At 36.0% G+C, this 21,339-nt stretch overlaps 2 protein-coding genes across 2 annotated transcripts; both read left to right on the top strand.

Annotated features, from left to right (window-relative positions):
• Positions 1-7,641: 7,641 nt before the first annotated feature.
• On the top strand, positions 7,642-18,430 carry LOC101893280 (fidgetin-like protein 1). Its single transcript, XM_059129761.1, is given in 9 exon segments — positions 7,642-7,660; positions 12,729-13,159; positions 13,222-13,370; positions 13,442-13,587; positions 13,641-13,930; positions 17,665-17,742; positions 17,815-18,156; positions 18,215-18,254; positions 18,257-18,430. Coding segments are annotated over 8 exon segments (1,545 nt in total). The 5' UTR covers positions 7,642-7,660; positions 12,729-12,736; the 3' UTR covers positions 18,334-18,430.
• Positions 9,392-10,498, top strand: LOC131805951 (serine/threonine-protein kinase PLK4-like). The gene has a single exon (XM_059129764.1). The coding sequence runs from the start codon at positions 9,695-9,697 to the stop codon at positions 10,481-10,483; it is 789 nt and encodes a 262-aa protein (XP_058985747.1). The 5' UTR covers positions 9,392-9,694; the 3' UTR covers positions 10,484-10,498.
• Positions 18,431-21,339: the final 2,909 nt, after the last annotated feature.

The raw sequence follows: 21,339 nt of genomic DNA on the forward strand, positions 1-21,339 counted from the left end.
TTTTCGCACTAGATATATAAGCTTGGTGTGTGTTTTCTTTTATTCTCTCTCGCATTAATTCTAATTTATCTGATCGATTTATTTGATCAATTTGGTGATCAGTCAGGGATTGGAGTTTTTTTGCCAGTTTGTAATCGGTTCCACTAGTGAACATGTTATAACCAAATAATGCGAAAAAAGGATTGGTTCCAGTTGCTGAATGTACTGAGGTTCTCAATGCTTGTTCGATTTCCGCTAAATAAAGATCCCAATCCCGGTGATCGTTTTCAACATACGTTCGTATGGCGGCTAATACTGACTGATTTACTCGCTCTGATGCGTTAGATTGCGGAGAGTAATAGGCTGTGGTGATGTGGGTGATTTTGTAATCTTTTATCATATCCGCGAAAACTTTTGAGGCGAACTGTTTTCCGTTGTCGCTGTGTATGATCTCGGGTACCCCGAATGTATGGAAGACTTGATTTTCCAGAAATTTTACCACGTTATATGCAGTGGCTTCTCTCATCGCGTGTAGGAATGTGAATTTCGTAAAATGATCGACTACTATAAAGATGTAGGAATTGCCTTGTTTTGATCTGGGATACTTTCCCAGAAAATCTATATACAACTTCTGGAAAGGTCTCTCAGTTATAACTTCGTTGCCTATCGTAGGGTTCATACGCTGATTTGCCGATTTCGTTTCTTTACACGTTGTACAATTTTGTATGAATTGTCGTACCTGCGATGACATTTTTGGCCAATAAAAATAAGTTTTTAATCGTTTTAAGGTTTTCGTTATACCATCGTGGACCGAGCTACCGTAAATGTGTGCTTTCTCAATCAGTACATATGTTATGTCCTGAGGTATCCACAGTTTCCACTCAAATTCCATCATTTCTTGCTCAAAATTTTTGGTTCGAACATAGATTTTATCATTGTCGATTTTTAAATCCGGCAAACGATCTTGGTTTTGTTGTATGGTGTTGCGCAACTCGACATATTCTTCACTTTCAAATGCCGTAGTTTCGAAATCCAATACATTATCGTCACACAATTCCTCTACAACGACATCAGACTCAACCGACATTCGAGACAGTGTGTCCGCTACAACATTTTCCGATCCTTTCCGATGTTCAATTGAAAAATCGTACGCCTGAAGTTGAAGTGACCATCTCGCCAGTCTTCCACTTAAATCTTTTAAGGACATCAGCCACTTAAGACTGGCATGATCCGTGATGATTGTGAACTTCATAAGCTCGACGTACGGACGGAACCTTTTTACCGCTAAAACTGCGGCCAAACATTCCTTTTCTGTGACGGAGTAATTCTTCTGGGCGGAATTCAGTTTTTGGGAATAAAAAGCGATAGGGTTCTCTCCGCCAAATTCATTCTTTTGGAAAAGTACTGCTCCTATTCCATATTCCGAGGCGTCGCATTGAATAAAGAACTCTCTATTAAAGTCAGGGTGCCTGAGAACCGGTGCGGATGTGAGAGCATATTTTAGAGATTGGAAAGATTGCATCGCTTCCGGAGTCATTACGAATTTTTTTCCTTTTTTTAAAGTATCTGTTAGGGCGGAAGATATGGATGCAAAATCTTTTATAAATCTCCGGTACCAACCGGCAGTACCGAGAAAACTTCGCACTTCCCTCGGCGATTTTGGTGGCGGTATCCTCTGGATAGCGCTCACCTTTTCTGGATCAGTCTTCAACATCCCGCTACCGATTATGAATCCAAGGTATTTCAACTCTCGAAAACAGAATAACGACTTTTTGAGTCCAATCGTCAGATTCGCTCTTTGCAGGCATTCAGCTACTTCTTCCAAAATTCTGACATGGTTCTCAAAATCATCAGCTATAATCAGGAGATCATCCAGATATATGAAAACATTGGATTTTAGTCGTCCTGGGATGACCTTATCCATCAACCTGCATAATCTTTGCGCCGCATTGCAAAGCCCAAACGGCATGACCCTGAATTGATATAGTGGTCGACCTGGTACTGTAAAGGCGGTATATGGCTTCGCTTCTTCTTCCAACTCAATCTGCCAGAAGGCATACTTCAGGTCGACACTACTGATAAAATGGGTTTGATCAATTCGGCTTAATATTCCATCGATATTCTGTAATGGATATGCATCCTTCACCGTTAGGGCATTTAGTTTCCTCGCATCGAGGCAGAAACGATTCTTGTTCGGTTTTCGCACGACGGTAGTACGATTACTCCATGGCGAATCACTCTCCTCAATAACTTTCAGAGCGAGCATTTTATCTATTTCATTATATACGATTTCCTGTACGGCCGGCGATAAAGGATAATGTCTATCCTTGACAGGATTCGCATTCCCTACTAACTTAATTGCATGTTTCTCTAATTTCGTACAACCCAGTCCATTTTTTTCAAACGTTGGGAACTTATTTATTATTTCTTCTAGGCGTCTACGTTGTTCCCCTGTTAGTTGGTGCATATTCTTATTTTCGTTGGTCGAGGTTCCACGCATCTGCTCTTGTAAGTCCACGGTTATCTCGTCTATGGGAAATATTTCTGGGGCAATATTAAATAATTTCCAGAAATCTGCTCCTAGATAAAGATCTTGTTCTAGATCTGGGCATAGATAGAAACGCATTTTTAAGAATTGTTGTTGATATTCTACCTCTACCTCTATTTTGCCCACTATGCGATGGGTTTTCCCTGACGCCGTACTTACATTCGTGTCCTGTGGATCAACAATAATGTTTAATTCCTCAACTATTTCTCGGCAATGCTTCCCTAGTATTGAAACCGTAGCCCCAGAATCTAATAGACCCTTTATCTCTTTCCCTTCGATTTTAATGCTAGCGTATGGTCTAGGATCCGTTCTATATTTGCACCGGATGACGGCTTCGGATATCAATTTTTTTAATTCTTTATTTTCTTTATGTCGTTGCCTCAATTTCATTATCCTCATTCTACTTTTCATATTTTTATTTACCCCTATGGATATTGATTCGGAATTATTGCGAGATTCCTCTTCCTGAAAAATTTCTGCTCTTTTGTTTTTATAATGTCTCTGCCTGAACTCAATTGGAAGATAATGCCGAATTTGGGAATAGTTATTGACGATGGTCTCAACTAATTCTACAGTGGGTTCGTCGCAGCGGGTTGTTCGGAAGAACGATGGTTCCCCGCTAGAACCACGTTCTTTCTCACGTTTCCCGCTTTGCAATTTCCACATTTGGGTGTTATGGTATTTTGCCTTCCACACTTAAAGCAAAATAGTCCTCTTTGGGACGACGGACAATCCCTAAATCCATGACCCGCTATTTGGCAATTCCAACAAACAATTTGGTTTAGGGCCGAAACATCTACTAACTCTTCCGGTTCTACCAAATTCGGATATTCTATTTCTTCTTCTTGCATGGCGTGTACACGTATGGGTCTGTTATGGTTGGTGGAGGAGCTTGAGATAATGGGTCGCGTCGAAAAAATGTCCTCTCAATTTCCAAACACTCCACTCTTAGCTGCTCTAATGACGACACGGGCATCGAGTACACAATACTCGATAGATTCTTTCTCAAATTTTTCTTAACCAAAGAAATAATCTCGTATTCTGAGACTGGCCTTTCCAGTTTCGATCTCATTAGATTTATTTCATGAAAGAAAGCATCAATGGACTCGGTTGCCCCCTGTTTCCTTTCTAACAGATCCCGCATCGATTCAAATGTTGTTCGCCTTGTCTTGAATCTTTCATTTAACCCATGCTTTAAGGAATCCCAATCGTTAATGTTGTTTGACCTCTGTTGGAGCCAGAACCATTCATAGGCTGGACCGGACACCAAAATATGGAATTCATTTAAAATGTCTTCCCAAGCTAGTTTGTAATGTTGTTGAAAGTATTCCAGCCGGTAGATAAAATCTTCCACCGACAGACTGTTTGGTTTCCCTGAAAAATTTAATCCAAAACGTTCAACTTTTATTCCATGGATGCCAGTACTAATCACGGATGGAATCACAGTGCTTCTGCGATTACCATTATTAACATTATCTCTATGTTGTGTAGGGAACTCATCTGTAGGGTTTCCCGGGGGGTTCGGTAAAGTATTTGGTATTGTTGGCTGATTTTGGACATTTATCGATAACCTGCTGACATTATCGCTCAATCGGTTTATCACCGAGTGAATTTTATCCATTTCTTTGGCAACACTTTCTTCCACCCATGATCTCAAATACCCTCGGGCGTCATTCATACTTTCGCATACCATACTCCTGATTACATTGTTTACATCGCCTTGCTGATTACTTGGAGTAGGCGTTGGAGGTAAATTCGATGGTACCCTAGCACTCTTACTGGTACTCGGTTGAGTGTTGTTGATGGATCCGGACAAATCCCTTATTGTTGTATCCCTAATACCATTGGATTGCTCCATGTTTGAGACTACTTTTTTCTTTTTGTTATTAGGTTTGGGTGATTGTATAGAAATCCTGCTCGTGTCGAAAGCTAGTGTTCTATTGCGTTTACTTCTTCTTTTTCCCGCCGTATAATCACTCATCAGACTTCAACTCGTTTACCCAATTAATTTTATTAAAAAAAATCAATTGTCAATTAATAGCTGTGGGTTTACTTTTTTGTTGTGCCGAAATTTAGATTGCCACAATTTCAGATAATAAAAGCAGGGGTGTATGACTTAATGATTTAAAAATAACTAATTTAGAAAAGTTCTTTAAAAAACAAAATATATAAATACCAAAAAAATGAACAATAGTAATTAATAAAATAAAATATAATTAAACCTATAAGTGTACTAAACATATAATCAAAACGCACTAATAAGCAGAACAAGTAAAAAAAAAATAAATAATTAAATCAAATAAAAATAAGAAAATAGTAAATAAACTAAAATAATAATCAAAATAAGTTAAGGACAAAAACCATAAACAAAAACATTCAAACACAAGACAATATCAATAGTTAATAGTGATTTAAACAATGACGATGAGAGTTCGTTTGGTGTTTTTTTTTTTTTTTTTTTTTCAATTGCTTTTGAGGTTGAGTGTGTGGACTTATTTCATTATGTTATAAGAAATCCTATCACGCATTATAAGTGTCCTTTTACGGTTGTTCTGGTGTACTGCTAGACTGGACTTTACATATTCACTTATTTATTTTGTTTCAAAGACAAACATTTAGAGACGACCACCACGGCAGTTTTCCCATCATAAGAGAATACGGATCTCGTGAAGGAGGTTAAATTTTCTTTCGTACAATACAGTTTGCGAAAACTTCTTCACGAACGCTATTGTACTTTTCCTCTCTTATGTCATCTCGATTTGACGACTTCGAAACAATAAATACAAAAATTACATAAAAACATAAATTTGAGGGTAAAACCACGGCAGTTTTCGAAAGAAAATAACGAAAAAGATCTCGTGAACAAGTACTTCCGTACAATGCACATTGAGATGCTTCACCTCAAGCTTTGCACGTTTCCCTTAGGTTATACCCTACGTCTATTTTTTCTACTTTAAAATAAAACATACAGAAACACAAAAAAAACAGGTCATAAAACACAATACATTCATTGTTACATGGAACTAACAAGATTATTGCACCTGACCCTTGTAGTTGGAACGACAATCCTAATTTTCTAAAAACCTCATCTACTATTGCACGTTTATCACAAATTTTAAAGAATTAAAGCTGCGTCTGCAACATGAGATAATCGTTGTAAGAAAATGTGATTTTCGCTTATGCCTATTTGAACCCTATAGTTTATTGCACTGTGCTAAGCTGTTATTGCACTGAATTTAAGACATTATAGCTTTCGATTGGGCGCCATATTGTTACGTGCCACCTGCTTCGGCACTATGGTGTTGTGGCCGCTAGCTCAGGAGCCATGTTCAGGGGTTGGTTCCATCCCATACACCAATAGCCTTGGGGACGAACAATTAAACAATTAATGGATAAATACAAATTCTACATAACACAAACACTACGTACACCTGGAACAAAGGAGTTTGATATTGCCACTCCCACACTAGCCCGCCCAACCTTGACCCTGAGATCCTACATAACTGTCAATTTTATCAGGGCCCCGTATTCCACACCCACTCCCCTCAGTACAATGTACACCAAATTCACTCTCTCATGAATGAACTAGACAATCATGATTACACAAACAATCATATTACGAACAATTTATTAATATATAAGATTTCCTTAAAATAGAACAAACAAGCTGAAATTTGAAACATTAACTATCAGGATCTCTTAGTCATTGTTTGAGGAGTTCATATATATCAGACCACCCTTCATTACTTCAGTCAACTAAATGTCACCAAATTTTGGACTTTCTAAGTTATGCAATTAGTACCTGCCTAAACGAGCTCTCTTAGGTGGTGAGGGACCCGCAAACTGGTCCACAATATTCAACGGAACCTCAAAAAAAATCTTGATTATAACACTCAAAGTAATTTGGGGTAACCCTACACTCCAATTTACTTATAAAATTTAGAATAGTTAATGTCCCTCACAAAAACAAGAACATTTATGCTGGACACAAAAAAAAACACAAATAATAAACTTAGACAACACAACTTAACCTAAATATATTATCTTAATTAAAAATTTGAATATTATATTAGTTCTTTCTCTTAATTTATATGAATTTTTCTGCCTTTTGCTTTTTCTTAAAATTTTATTTAATGGAATTTCTCCTTTTTCTGTTGCAGGGTCTCCCTCCTGGTTCTGGTTTTTATTTTATGCCAGTGGTTGTATCAAACAAGCGGTAAGTTTAATAAATAACTTTGTTACCTGGCTTTTTGCATTCTTTAGTACAACCTGCTTTGTTCTTTTCCAGGATCACTCTTCCGCGACCTCGTCCACCAGGATAAAGCAGAACCCGGATATCATGGATCAAGGGAATTGGTGTTATGGAGGCGGTTGCTGGGGCCTCAATTTTGCGTTGTGGTGGTTGCTGTGGCCGTCAAAGATGGGCTGACCTCTCCGCTTTTGTTCGCCGAGGAGGCCAGTTGATACCCTCGAGAAATTTAAATTATTTTGGCGAAACACTGAAAGACATAGAAGCACACAACACAAAAACACTCATATATCTACACAATTATAATTCATACAAGGATCACTTACAATCAATTACTAACGCCTTCACCATAAATAATAAAATAAATATCGAGGCTTTTATTGCCTTAAAAAAAGTAATTTTTATTTTGAAATTTGGCAGGTTTTAATTTTTTTTTTACTTTTATGACCACTATTTTACTGTCGCACCACTTGAATAATAAGGGCGCGTTTTCCTTTTTCCCCCTTTTATACCTACGGGAATGACGCGGCATTTTTCCGCTTTTCGGCTTTTCCTTAATTTTTCCTGACATTTACCTTCTTTATGATACCGACCTAACGAGCCCTTACAATATCGCAGGTGGTATTTTCGATTAATTTATCTACCAAATAATCGATCCAAATACAACACTGGCAGTGGTGGCAATTCTAATTACCATTGGGACAGAACATTTCCGCTTCATTTTTTAAACACGGGTTGCTGCGGTTTGCACGTCGCGGATGTTAGCTAAAAAAAACATCAATTAAAAATTAAATAGTGCCCACCACGCAACATAGTCTGGCATAAGACAAAGCAAGTTCCTATCTCTGATTTGTATGTATACAATCATGGCACAATTACAGAAGGTATGTATGCATTTTTTACAGAGATAGTGGCACGCTTATTTAAAAGTAACTGGTATTCACTGCATTTTTTCACAATGACATCTTCATTTTAGTTTAAAAATAATAAACAAAATGCGAATTTATATATAATTATATTATATAATTCAGTTCTTCAATATAAAATAAACGATTTGCGTCATACATTTTTTTATTTAAATAAATTTTGCTATTATTGTCATATTATCAATAAAAAAATATGACAACATAAATTCAGTAAACCTTATTTTAAAAGATAAAGGGAAGATGGTCTGACCTTTTGCTTTTCGGACCGTTCATACTTAAATGAAACTTGAAAAACGATTTATGTGTCCGACAACATCACTTTTTTATCTATCGGAAAGATGTAAAAACCGGCCTATTTGACACTATAAGACTGCAGCATATAGTTGCATTTTTCTACTTTCTTTGAAGTTGAGCAACCTTCTTATTGAGCCATGGATTACATGACTTTACCTTCTTAGTTCTACCATGACTGGGACCAACGAAAAAAAAACAGAAGAAATTAATGTTGCAAAAATTATTGAATCGATTTTTGCAAAACATAATGACGAAATCAAGGGTACCTCCGTAACAAAATGGGGAGGCTTAACAGAACGATGGGGAAGGTTCAACAGAATTTGAAGTCCTAGTTACCCAATGAGATTTGGAGGTGCAAGTACATAGAAGGTTGTTTTTACTGGTTTAAGTCATCGGCTGGCTTTTTTATAAAAGAACAAAGGTTAAACAGTTCAGATCTTATTTAAAAGAAAATCCTGACATGTTATTCAATTTCCCCGCCATTTAACAAACTGTAAATATTAAAGTGTTTCTGCACAGTTTTTTTTCAATGGTGTGTAAGCCAAATTATAAACAGTTTTCTTCATGTCTCATTCGTAAACAACCCGGCGTCGTGCATTACATTCATTCGTAAACAACAGAGTACCCCGGGATTTTGCTTTCTGTTTAGTTTTGTATCGAAAAAAAATTTTTTGACAAGTGACTCCAACCAAATTTGAAAACAGAAAAATATTTGTAAAATGTCAACATTTATTCAAAAAGTACAAAACACGAATGAAAATTGTTAAATGAAAGACAAAATAAATCTTTTGAGAATTTTAGTACTAAAAGTCGATTATTCAATTAATCGAAAGTCGACTTACCTATCCCTAGGGGTCTCTCTGGCAAAGGAAAATAAAATTTTGAGGATTGTGTTATTTCCCAAAATATGTAATATTTTTATTTTTACTCTCCGTCATGGTAGAAGAATATAGGTCGACGCGTCAACACAGCTGCTGGGACAATGAACTGTCAAACCAATTTTGGAATTGAAATTGTTGAATGAAAAATTTTTTAAATTTGTAAAAATTGTTGAAAAACGCGAATTATAATAGCCTCCGAAAGACGTAGTATAAGAAAACATATAAAAATCTACTTATATTTGAAAAAAAAACATTTAATTTTTTTGACATATAAATGCTCCCAAGCGTTGATGCATCTACCTGTATTTTTCTGCCATGCTCTCCGTGGGCAATATGCAATGTCCTCGGTGGCAACACTGTTATGAATAGTCGAGTACTCGGTTTTCACCCAACTCCATTATCCAGTTCGGCAAACGATAGTAGCAACTAGTTCCGCGCTCTTTAGTGAAGATGTGCAATTTTCTCATGTCTCATTCGTAAACAACAGAGTACCTCAAGTCTTTGCTTTCGTTTATTTTTATCGGGTATTCCTTTGTGGCCTTCATATTCGTTTCGTTGGGACGTTTTTCATATTTGTTTCCAGCGCTCTTTTATTGGATTCATCTAATTGTTTAAATTGATTAATATAAAGTGGATGATGGTGGCGTTTTAGAATTCTAATTAACCTAATTAACAATAACGACATTTATATTTGTTTTTGTTTTAAAACAATTGTTATTTGTGGTATTTGTCCAAAAAATTCTTTGAAAAAGTGGCGTTGTTTGCGAACGCATACTAACACAAACGCACACACGCATCATTTTACTCAATAGGAAAAATGAACCACCAAAGGAATTGGGGAGAAAATATCAACGAATATGAAGTCCTGCATTTATTGGGAAAAGGAGGATTTGCTAGTGTGTATAAAGCACGATGCCTCAGGAGCAACCAGTATGTCGCTATTAAAATGATTGACAAAAAACTTATCCATGGCGCCGCCATGGCTGACAGAGTGCGTCAGGAAGTCGAAATACATTCACGCTTGAAACATCCATCGGTATTGGAACTGTACACATTTTTCCAAGACGAGCATTATGTGTATTTGGTGCTTGAGTTGGCACATAATGGTGAACTTCAACGTTATATGAAGTCGATAATGGGCCGCCCAATGACCGAGGGAGAGGCTGCTGCAATATTAAAGCAGGTTGTTGCTGGGCTTCTCTATCTGCATTCGCATAGCATTATGCATCGCGATATTTCTTTGTCAAATCTTCTGCTTTCCAAAGACATGCACATCAAGATAGCTGACTTTGGTTTAGCCACACAACTGAAGCAACCAAACGAACGTCATGTAACTATGTGTGGCACTCCGAATTATATTTCTCCTGAAGTAGTTTCACGATCGTCACACGGTCTTCCTGCCGATGTTTGGGGTCTTGGATGTATGTTTTACACTTTACTTGTTGGACAACCGCCATTTGATACTGATGCAGTGCAGGCCACTTTAAACAGAGTTGTTATGTCGGACTATCAAATTCCATCGCATATATCTTTTGATGCTAAAGATTTAATCAAACAGCTCCTCAGGAAAAAGCCAGAAGAACGTATCAGCCTTCAGCAGGTTTGAAACATCCATTTATGTTACGATTTAGCAAGGAGACAGTCACAAACACCGAAAACAGAATGGACATTGGAAATAGTACTCGTAGTCAGTTTAGTTGTGACAGTGGTATTATCACCTTTTCATCGAGTAATGCATCAAATTCTTGCCCATCATTTCCGAAGTCAAATGTAACGGAACAACTCCCATTTGCAAGCCAACCATCCAACCAGCATCCTTTAGCCCCGGTGGATTTTCAGAATCGAGTGAGTGTAAAATGCAGCACGAATGGTAATGTAGAAAGAATGAAAACAGAACCGTTTGGGGAAGAAAATTGGAATTGGATTCGACCAAATTGCCCAACGACAAGATCTTCTAACATGCAAGCAATATACGGATGTCAATATCGGACAATTGCTCGGGCCAGACTTCCCTTCAAGCAAAAAGCTGTGAGCCAGAAAGACCTTTAACAGTGCCACCACTAAACACTACAAGATTACAACCCACGCGATATAAGACAAAAAATGCAATAATGAGTATTTTAAAAAGAGGAGAAGTTGTTATAGAGTTCATCAAGTATAGAGCAAAGTACAACGCAGATCGCGTAACTGATATATGTTGGATATCGGGAGATGGGCAAAGCGTAATGGTTTATCAACCCGATTCGGGTCGTGGACTGCCGGTGAGTGATCGTGCCCCTGATCCACCGCCTACTTCGTCAAATTGTATCTTCTCATACGACACTTTGCCTGCTAAACACCACAAGAAATATGCCTATGCGGCGCGTTTTGTTAATCTGGTGAAAAGCAAAACACCCAAGATTACATACTACAGTCCTCTTGCAAAATTCGCTTTGATGGAGAGTTTGGAAGATTTTGAAGCCGCATTTTATGACGGATCGAAGGTTACAAAGTCTCCTGGAGAAGGTATCAAGGTTTTTGATAAGCATGGTCGCCATCTTACACAGGCAGATGAAACTCAAGCGTTAATTGATCACCAGCAGGCTTGCCTCAATCATTGTAAGGCAATAAGCAAGGCTTTGGAGTTGGCAGAGTTGCCTGGAGGTCATAGTTGTTTTCCCGTCGTTATAGGCAGGCGGCCGACGTCGGATTTGCAGGCACAGCACGTAACAACGAACAAACGAGACACCAACAACATATTTTCTTCGACGCCAAAATCCAATCAATTGCCCTCGATTAACTTCTCCTTAAGTGTTAACCCCAATATCGATTTTGAAGGTACCAGTAAAGAATGTCAACAAGAGTTCATAGCCTCCCAACCAAATTTGCCCATCAAACGAGTCAATATTCCTGGAATAGGCATGGCCACTGAACTTTCACATGGTGTTGTCCAAATCCAATTTCAAGACCACTCGGTTATTTCGGTGATACCAGCGTCACAAGGAGGTGGCATTACATATACACACAGCAGTGGGGTTTCCACACATTTTGGTCCACATGACGACCTGCCTTTACAGGTTAGAGAAAAGATGTTGCACTTACCCACCATTGACCGGATGTTGAAGCAATCTACCGACAGTTTAAGCAGAAACTATCAACGACCACATCATCCTTTATATAACGGCATTGTAACATCGACACCGTCAACGACCACAAAACAGCACATGAAGTTTTTTTAGATAAAAACTTCAAAATGTGTAAATTAAATCTATGCTTAGAGCACAAAAGACTCAAACATACAAAACATTTATATTTAGTAATTACGAGTTTAAAATGTTTAAAACTACCATAAACATAATTTAGTAAATGGTCTACGTTACTGATCGCCGTAGTTATTTGAGAATGACTCAATTTATATTTTTGTATTTAGAACTTATTAAATATATATAGTTATAATAATAAAGGGTTTATTTATAAATACAACGACATGCATTTTTGACTTTCATTATTTTTAATGTAAAGACGGACGAATATTCCGGAATATTTCCTTGGGAAACATATAATCTCATGCTGCATAAATATATTAACAATTTATTTTAGGACCTGTTCCTGTATATCGAAACGAAATATATTTGTGATTTTCTAATGTTTAAATTTATTTGATTTAAAGTTAAATCCAAAATTTGAAATACGCACCTAGAATTAGTGTTTTTTTTCGCAGATACAGTCCATTAAAGTTTCATTTTGTCCACTGACAGTGGAGGAGTTCCAATAAAAACATGTTTCTTTCTAAGCCGTGTAACTTTTATCTTTGTTTCAAAGTTCGAGAAAAAACAGCTTTTATAATTGATAAAATTTTCAATTGCTTGTAGCTCTGAACATGGACCGAACGATAGACAATTTCAAAGAAAATAACATGAAATTAACTACTTGGCGACAACGAACCATACTGGCAAATGAATGGGAGGAAATTTCTGAAGATATTATGGAATACGTTTGTAATTTTACTATGCACATCGACGACACTCAGTTAAAAGCATATTCGCAGTGGATAGAACCAAAAAGGAATGTAGAAAGTACTATACTAGTCTTCCCAACATGGGATGAAATCGATTCTGCCTATGACAGCGAGTCCGAAATGATGTTCGAACATGTTGATAATAACTGCGACAATATTGAAAAAATCAACGTTCGTGCGGAAGGACCACGTAATACAATGGATAACTTTCTCACGGGTAAGACCAATAGAGATCCAAACAAATTTTATAGTGCGAGGGAAATACTTGTATTACAAAATCAGAAAGTAAGTTATATAAGATATGATTTTAATTTCAAATGTGGTAAGAAGTTTTTTTATTCTTGTAGTCTGAGGGAAACATAGCAAGAAAACCAGAAGAAAATGTTGTTCAAACGGCTGATTTTTCTTTTTCTGCCACAAAGAAAAAACTTGGTTCGCTTGTTCGAATTTGCAACACAAATAAAAAGAGTTTTGTACCACCCGTGCGAACAAAAAGGCATGAATGATACATATCTAGAGTATTTAACAAAGTCTTTATTGACGTTAAACAAATATATATATTTACAGTTCACTGGTCCCTAACACTTTTGAACAGAATGCTGAAGAAAATATGGAAGACGGTACAGATTTGTCTAATGCTGCCTTGAAAAATATTGATCCCAAAATGGTAGAAGTCATAAATAATGAAATCATGCACAAGTTTAAACCTGTTGGTAAGTCGTAGTGTATACATTCTAATCTTTATAATACTGATCGTTTATCACAGATTGGAGTGAAATTTCTGGTTTAGAATATGCCAAATCGATTATTAAGGAAGCCGTAGTATATCCTCTTCTACGTCCCGATATCTTTACTGGTTTACGAAGACCTCCAAGGGGTATACTGTTGTTTGGGCCTCCAGGAACGGGCAAAACATTAATAGGCAAATGTATAGCTTCGCAATCGAAATCAACATTTTTTAGCATCAGCTCGGCCTCATTGACATCTAAATGGATGGGCGAGGGTGAGAAAATGGTTCGAACACTTTTCGCTGTTGCTGTCGCTAGACAACCATCGGTAAGTTGTTATGCAAAAATATTGTGCACGCGATAAAATTAAGGCATCACACGTTACAAAAAGAATGAATTGATGAATAGTTACATTTTTTACACCTTTTCGTTATTAAGGAAAATATTTTGATTAATGACTTTTCAAAGAAAAAAAATCAATTAGGGAAGGATAAATTTATATTTTTTAATTTTGACGTAACAACTATTAAAGATTTTTAAGGCATATTTGTTATAAGTTCATTTTTTTAGAACGGAAATTCTCTTCCAACATACCAGAATGGCTTAAGAATAATATTACAATAAGCCTTAAGCTTAAAAAAATCTTGAGTAAACATTGAAAAATTGTTGTGTATCAAATATATAACAATCGAAATTAAAACCTTACAAGCATATACTTGTAATAGTAGAACCAGCTTACGAAAGTAATATTATATTAAGCTGGTTTTTGTAACAGTCTAAAATACTTATTTCTTTCATTTTTAATCATTTTACACATTTTATTCATTGATTGCCATCCCTGTTGTCACTGCCTCCTGTGGCCTTGAAACCTTGACGCTTTCTTTTCCCTATTTGAGCTTCTGCATATCCTCCACTAATGCTACACTTCCATTAAATTCCGGCAACATTTTTAATGCGATTGAAATATACACCACAGTTTCCCAGATTTATTATTCATCATTACCTTAAGAATTCGATCCTAAATTTGCATGATTTTTCTTTTTACCAAATGAAAACAAATTTTAGCTGACAATTTTCACAACAAATCAAAACAAATTTGTCAGCAAAGGACAGATTTGAGAACAGTTTGTGCAAAATAAATGTTTCTCAAGCATTGTTGAAAAAACTAACTACGTTTATAATATTATTCTCAAGCTGTATTGTCGTCTTATATATTTTTGCTATGTCGGGCTACTATTTTTGCTTTGTTTGGACACACACAGAATAACATCATTGTTGCTTTAGGAAATAAATTGTCAATCTACCTAATTTGCATAGAATACTAATTTAATAATATAATATAAAAAAAATCTACAAAATTAGGATCAAATAAGCTTGATTTGCACTATATTTCTCAAAATTACAAAAGTTTTGAAGGCCCTTATAAATTCTTGTTGTATTATTCTAGTTGTAGCAGTTCAAATCTGTTTATTCATTTTGGCGTGCGGTGTAAATTTATTATTGAGATTAGAAATTCACTTCTATTTTTATTTAATTTTTACATTAGGTTTTAACATGGTACAATGCATGGTACAATGAAGAGAAGGTAGGTCAACTTTGAAAAAATTGCAAGTATAGAGGTCTACCTGTTTGGCTTGTAATGTCAGAATTAGTATCAAAACAATAAAAAAACAAAACAACTTGTTGCATTTATTTTGAATAAATAATTGAAAACCGCGATAACTGAATGAAAGGTCAACACTTCTTTCAAAATCATGTACTATATATCTCTAAAGGATTATTTCGCTACAAAAACTTTAGATTTTGTCGATGCATACGTTGAAATAAACATTTTGAATACACCCGAATTTGAATATTTTCTGAACAATTTTTTTGTTATTGAAAAGAAAACACATACATAAACAAATAAAGATGACATATTAAGCCAAGAAAATAAAAAAATTGAAATCATATGGTATCATAGCCCTACCTTGAATTCATTGTACCATGGGTTTTAGGTTTAATACTCACACATTTATGAAGTTTACTGGCAACCATGGTACAATGATATCAAGGTAGGGCTATGATACCATATGATTTTAATTTTTTTTATTCTTTTTGGCTTAATATGTCATCTTTATTTGTTTATGTATGTGTTTTCTTTTCAGTAACAAAATAATTGTTCAGAAAACATTCAAATTCGGGTGTTTTCAAAATGTTTATTTCAACGTATGCATCGACAAAATCTAGAGTTTTTGAAGCGAAATAATCCTTTAGAGATATATAGTACATGATTTTGAAAAGAAGTGTTGACCTTTCATTCAGTTATCGCGTTTTTCAATTATTTATTCAAAATAAATGCAACAAGTTATTTGATTTTTTATTGTTTTGATACTAATTGTGACATTACACGCCAAACAGGTAGACCTCTATACTTGCAATTTTTTCAAAGTTGGCCTACCTTCTCTTTATTGTACCATGCTGGCAACCTACTTTATTGGGCTAATATACCTGGTGTCATATGTTTTCACAAAAAAAAAAAAATAATTTCCAAAAAAATAATTAATATATTATGGTAGTAATTGGTCTAGGATCTATTGTTGCCATGGCGAATATTAATAGTATTATTACATAGTACTAGCAAGTGTCCGCCACTGAGCCAGCTAAAAGTCCACCTTAAAATTTTAGATTCGTTCCAATAGTTTGAGTTAGACCTTTTTAGAACTCAAAATGCACAACTTAAAGTTTCTCCCTCAAAATCGCACAATGGAGCCACAATCCCATTTTTCTGCCCAAAACTATTTCAACGTCTCCATATGTAAACCCTAGAAACCAAGAGTGACCTGAAACTCGACAATAGAATCCTTAATAGCATGCTCAACTATCTTCGACATAGTTGGCAGTATGCTTATTGATCAAAGATTTGTCTGATGGTACGACTCCCATTCTTCGGCGCAGGCACTACACGTGTTACCTTCCACGCATACAGAAAGGTTGACGTCATAAAAATACAATTAACAAAATGCTGAAATGCTTTAAATGTAAAGGAATACACATTTAAAGAAAAAATTTTGATTAACAAAGATGAATTACTCCTGTATGGCTAGGTTTTATGTTACATTTTTTCGCTCATATAACAATTTCGTGAAAAGGATTGCATTGATGTTAAAAAACTTCACATGAAACGCGATACTACGCGGAATTTACAAAATAGATTTGTGCTGATTTTGAGATTCCCTATGTCCGACTTTTCAATTAAAATTGGCATTCAAAGGAAATTATACCATGCACGTCAATTTTACCCTCAAAAAATAGATTTTTTAAAAAATGTACCCACCAAATTTTCATTTTGAATTCCTATTACTAGGAAGCTGTTCTGTAAAAGCTATCGATGTAAAATAACGAGTCCTTTGATTCTAAAATAAATTTAGATCATATACTTTTTGTGCGCTCACATTATAAGCACAATTCAGAAAACCACAAAGTTCCGGCTAGAAATGTCAGCTTTATATTATTATTTTTTTTTTTTTTTTGATGGATGCAGAGGATTTATTGAAAAATCATTCTTTAAAAATATGCTAGCTAAAGGTGTACTCCAATATTTCTCTAATAGTAGTGGATTGTAAAGTGTGTGGTTTAGCTAGAAACCCGTAAATAGTATGAAAATAACTTGTTGGGCTCAACTAAATTTTAACTGCTTTTTTACATTAACAACAACACTGCTTCCGAAAAAATATTTTTAATGCCTCATACTATGAAATTTTGATTAAAATACTTCCTTCCAGTTAACTACATTCATATTTACAGCAATATTTTAACAGTCCACCGAATGGGGAAACTCGCTTACAACAAAACATTTTTAAATATTCCCATATCCCTATTGTACATCAAAAAGAAATTTAATTTTCAGTAGAGTTCTACCAATGTAAAAACATGTGATTAAATCAGATTGATCGCAATATAATATATACAATATACCAAATAACAAACATTAATGCCTCCATATAAATACAAATAATTTTCTGGGACTAGGTAGTCGTATATCTTTTTGTAACATATAAGTGTTTCTTTTTTATAACGCAGGTCATTTTTATAGACGAAATCGATTCTTTACTCTCCAAGCGTTCTGACAACGAGAATGAAGGTACCCGGCGTCTCAAGGTATGTCAAAATGCGGTTATGTGTTTAATATATTTTATGCATCCGCTTAATAATACATACACATGTTTCTAGACTGAATTCTTAGTTAGGCTGGATGGAGCAGCAACATCCGACGACGACCGAGTATTAATAGTTGGCGCTACGAACAGGCCTCAGGAATTGGATGAAGCTGTCCGCAGACGTTTTATTAAACGACTTTATGTTCCTCTTCCAGAATTAGACGCACGTATTGATATACTCAAAAACTTGCTTAAAACGGTCGACAACGATCTTACCCCAAAGGAAATCGAAGAAATCGGAAACCTATCAATTGGATATTCTGGCGCCGATATGGAAAGTTTGTGTCGCGAAGCTTCAATGGAGCCTGTTCGTCCAGTGCCCCAGGATTTCATACTTACCTTTGACAAGAGTAATGTAAGTATGATTTTTTGTTTTCATATTTTAATAACTCAATTTACTACTACTTTTACAGCTACGACCTGTCAATAAAAATGATTTTCTTATAGCACTAAAAAGATTCGGCCAAGCGTTTCTCAAGACGATCTAGACCAGTACGTGGAATGGAACAAAACGTACGGTTCAAGTTACTAACGTAATTTTATCGGATTGAAATCTGCGAAGATTCATATATTTGAAAAAAAAAAAAAAGATTTCTAAGTTAAGCTATTAAAAATATTGAAACATTCAATGTGTCTTATTTAATAGCAATGCAAGTGTATTATGCGGGGCAACAATGCAACGTAATTGAGCAAAAACTACCCTGATTTGTTCATGAAGACGATATTATTGAGCTCTCTTTATCCGAGCCCCAAGTCCTGCCTTCTAGCGCAGACAACTGTGGCTTGCACAGACGACATGACGGTAGAATGGTAACGACCAGAGGGGTATGACGCTGGCTGAGCAAATTGATAGCTCCACGTTTTGCGCAGTGAATTAGGACGCATCCACCAGAATAAGGGGAGACAGCCACAGCTCACCAGACATATCCATCGTGTTCTTAGGTCTGCCGAATGGCGTTACATGGCAATCACTTATTTTTTTAGGCTCAGACCACCTCCCCATTATTGTCGCCATCAATAGACCACACGATTTCATAGACTCTGAACCAGCGAACGAAAATAAACTATTGGAAATGTTTGCAATCGTTTCGTTCTGCATTTTCTCGAAGTACGAAACGAAACAAAGATATTAAGATAACGGGACTTGTTATTCCCTCCACCTTGGAAAGGAGGGTATATTAACTTGTCATTCCGTTTGTAAAATCCCTAAATATTCGTCGTAGACCCCATAATGTATATATATTCATAATCAGCATAAGATTCTAACAGTACGTTTATATATATGAGGGTTAACCCACTGGATTTGGATTTAAATTGTCAGATCCATTACTTTTACTTCAAATAAATCCTCTCAAAGTAGGTTAACCCTACGAAAAGTTCTAACGTAAACATGGCATAAGACGATTTAACGATGTCCGTCTGTTTGTTTGTCTGTTGAAATCACGATACAGCCCACATTATTTGACGTAGAGCGTCAAAATTTAGCAGAATAATATGTATTGTGTCTGGGATGGTTGGTATTGAAAATGAGATATATCGGTCCACGTTTTGGTATAGTCCCCATATAACGGTACATCCCGATATTCGGTATTTTGATGATTTTTGCCACACTTTTTCACGGATTTGTCTGAAAATTGGTATTTGTAGGTCATAATGGGTCCTAGTTCGTGCGGCGAAACATTGTATGTATAGGTCCACGCTTTGGTATAGCCTCCATATAACGGATTTTTTTCACGGATTTGTCTGAAAATTGCTATTCGTAGGTCATAATGGGTCCTAGTTCGTGCGCCGAAACTTTGTATGTATAGGTCCACGCTTTGGTATAGCCTCCATATAACGGTATCTTCCGATATTCGGTATTTTGATAGTTTTTGTCACATTTTATCACGGATTTGTCTAAAAATTGGAATTTGTTGGTCATAACGAGTTCTAGCTCCGTTGGCGAAATATTGTATGTACAGGTCCACGCTTTTGTATAGCCCTATATATAGCGGTACCTCCCAATATTCGGTATTTCGATGAATTTGGCAACATTTTTTACGGGTTGTAGCTTCGGTGGAACATTGAAAATTGGTGAAATTGAATATCTAGATCCACGTCTTCCTATAATCCACCGATGTTCTATATTTTGATAATTTTCTACGAATATGTCTAAAAATTGGTATTTGTGGGTCATAATTGGTTCTAGTGTTTCCATTACCCTAAGGTGGAGGGTATTAAAAGTTCGGCCGGCCGAACTTAATGTTTTTTTTACCTGTTTTTTGTTTTGTATTGTTTGCGTAGATGAGTGTAAACAAATACAAAGCTGAAATGTACCCGGCTGGATGACGCAACATTGGAAACGAAACAGTACAATACTCTTTGCAAACGTTAATTGTATATAAACTCATTACAAATAATTAAAAGTTAAAATTATCCCTTTTTATTAATTTATTTGACCATCATACAATGTAAAAAAGTACAAAAACAATATTAAGAATAACAACTCATAGTGTACCACTCATCATTTCGCACAGCAAACGTTTGGAAACGTTTCCCAGCGATTTGTTCGCAAACGATACAGTTCGGCAACTTACAGCCAAAGTAAATTAAGACAATCGTATTGTTTGTGTACTTCTGGCATTTCAATGTTTGTGGTTTCGTTTTGTTCGCAGTACAAAACGATTAAAAAATTTTTAAAAGTTTATGTCTTCGTGTGAGCGGTACGTTATTAGTTTCGTTTGTTTTCGTTCGCTGCTCTGAACGCCACACTTTCCTTAACCATGGGAAAGCCAATTTGCAAGAATTCAGAGAATATACTAATCGCCGCTTCAGAGATTTGCCCAACTCATCTGATGTCCAGGTGGCAGATAGGTGTTCCCGGACATCAGCACCTCGTTATATACCTGCTGGTCGAATATCTGAAATAAGACCAACATTTCCAGCAGAGGCAGCGGCATTAGCAAATTAGTCGGTGAGCATAGAATATCTGAAGCATTGTAACATCAGTACCAGATCGAGTAAATTATGGGCAACGGTTAAGACGCTCTCGTACCCAGGAGAAAAGGACGATCGGACATCTGTCTCATTTAATGGAGAGCAGTGACATACCGAAGAGATGCGCGTGAATTCCGAATGCGGCAGAATTTATTATACAATCCTAAGAATTTCTTTAAATTTGTAAACTCCAAAAGGAGAGCTCAGAAATTTCCCTCCAGCATGAAACTTGGTAGTAAAAAGTCTTCAGACAATCTTGAAATTGCAAATTTATTTGCTGACTTTTTTCAGTCTTCCTATACCCAGGGCACATCTAGAGGCCCTTGCGAAATTTATACCACTTCATTGAATCACTTTCCCTGCATTATCTTAACCGAAGACGAAGTCTTAAATGGTTTAAAGACATTACGCTCCTCATTTTCCCCTGGCCCTGACGGTGTTCCAACCTATATTTTAAAATCTTGTGCTAGAGAATTATACTTACCATTGACTAAGATATTTAATTACTCCTTGAAAATAGGTTATTTTCCAAGCTTCTGGAGATCGAGTTTTGTTATTCCAC

The sequence above is a fragment of the Musca domestica genome, unplaced genomic scaffold (genome assembly GCF_030504385.1).
Source record: "Musca domestica strain aabys unplaced genomic scaffold, Musca_domestica.polishedcontigs.V.1.1 68, whole genome shotgun sequence".
Classification (NCBI taxonomy): Eukaryota; Metazoa; Arthropoda; class Insecta; order Diptera; family Muscidae; genus Musca; species Musca domestica.

Excerpts from the sequence above, each read along its gene's own strand:
- LOC131805951 (XM_059129764.1), top strand. The coding sequence starts at position 9,695 with ATGAACCACCAAAGGAATTGGGGAGAAAATATCAACGAATATGAAGTC.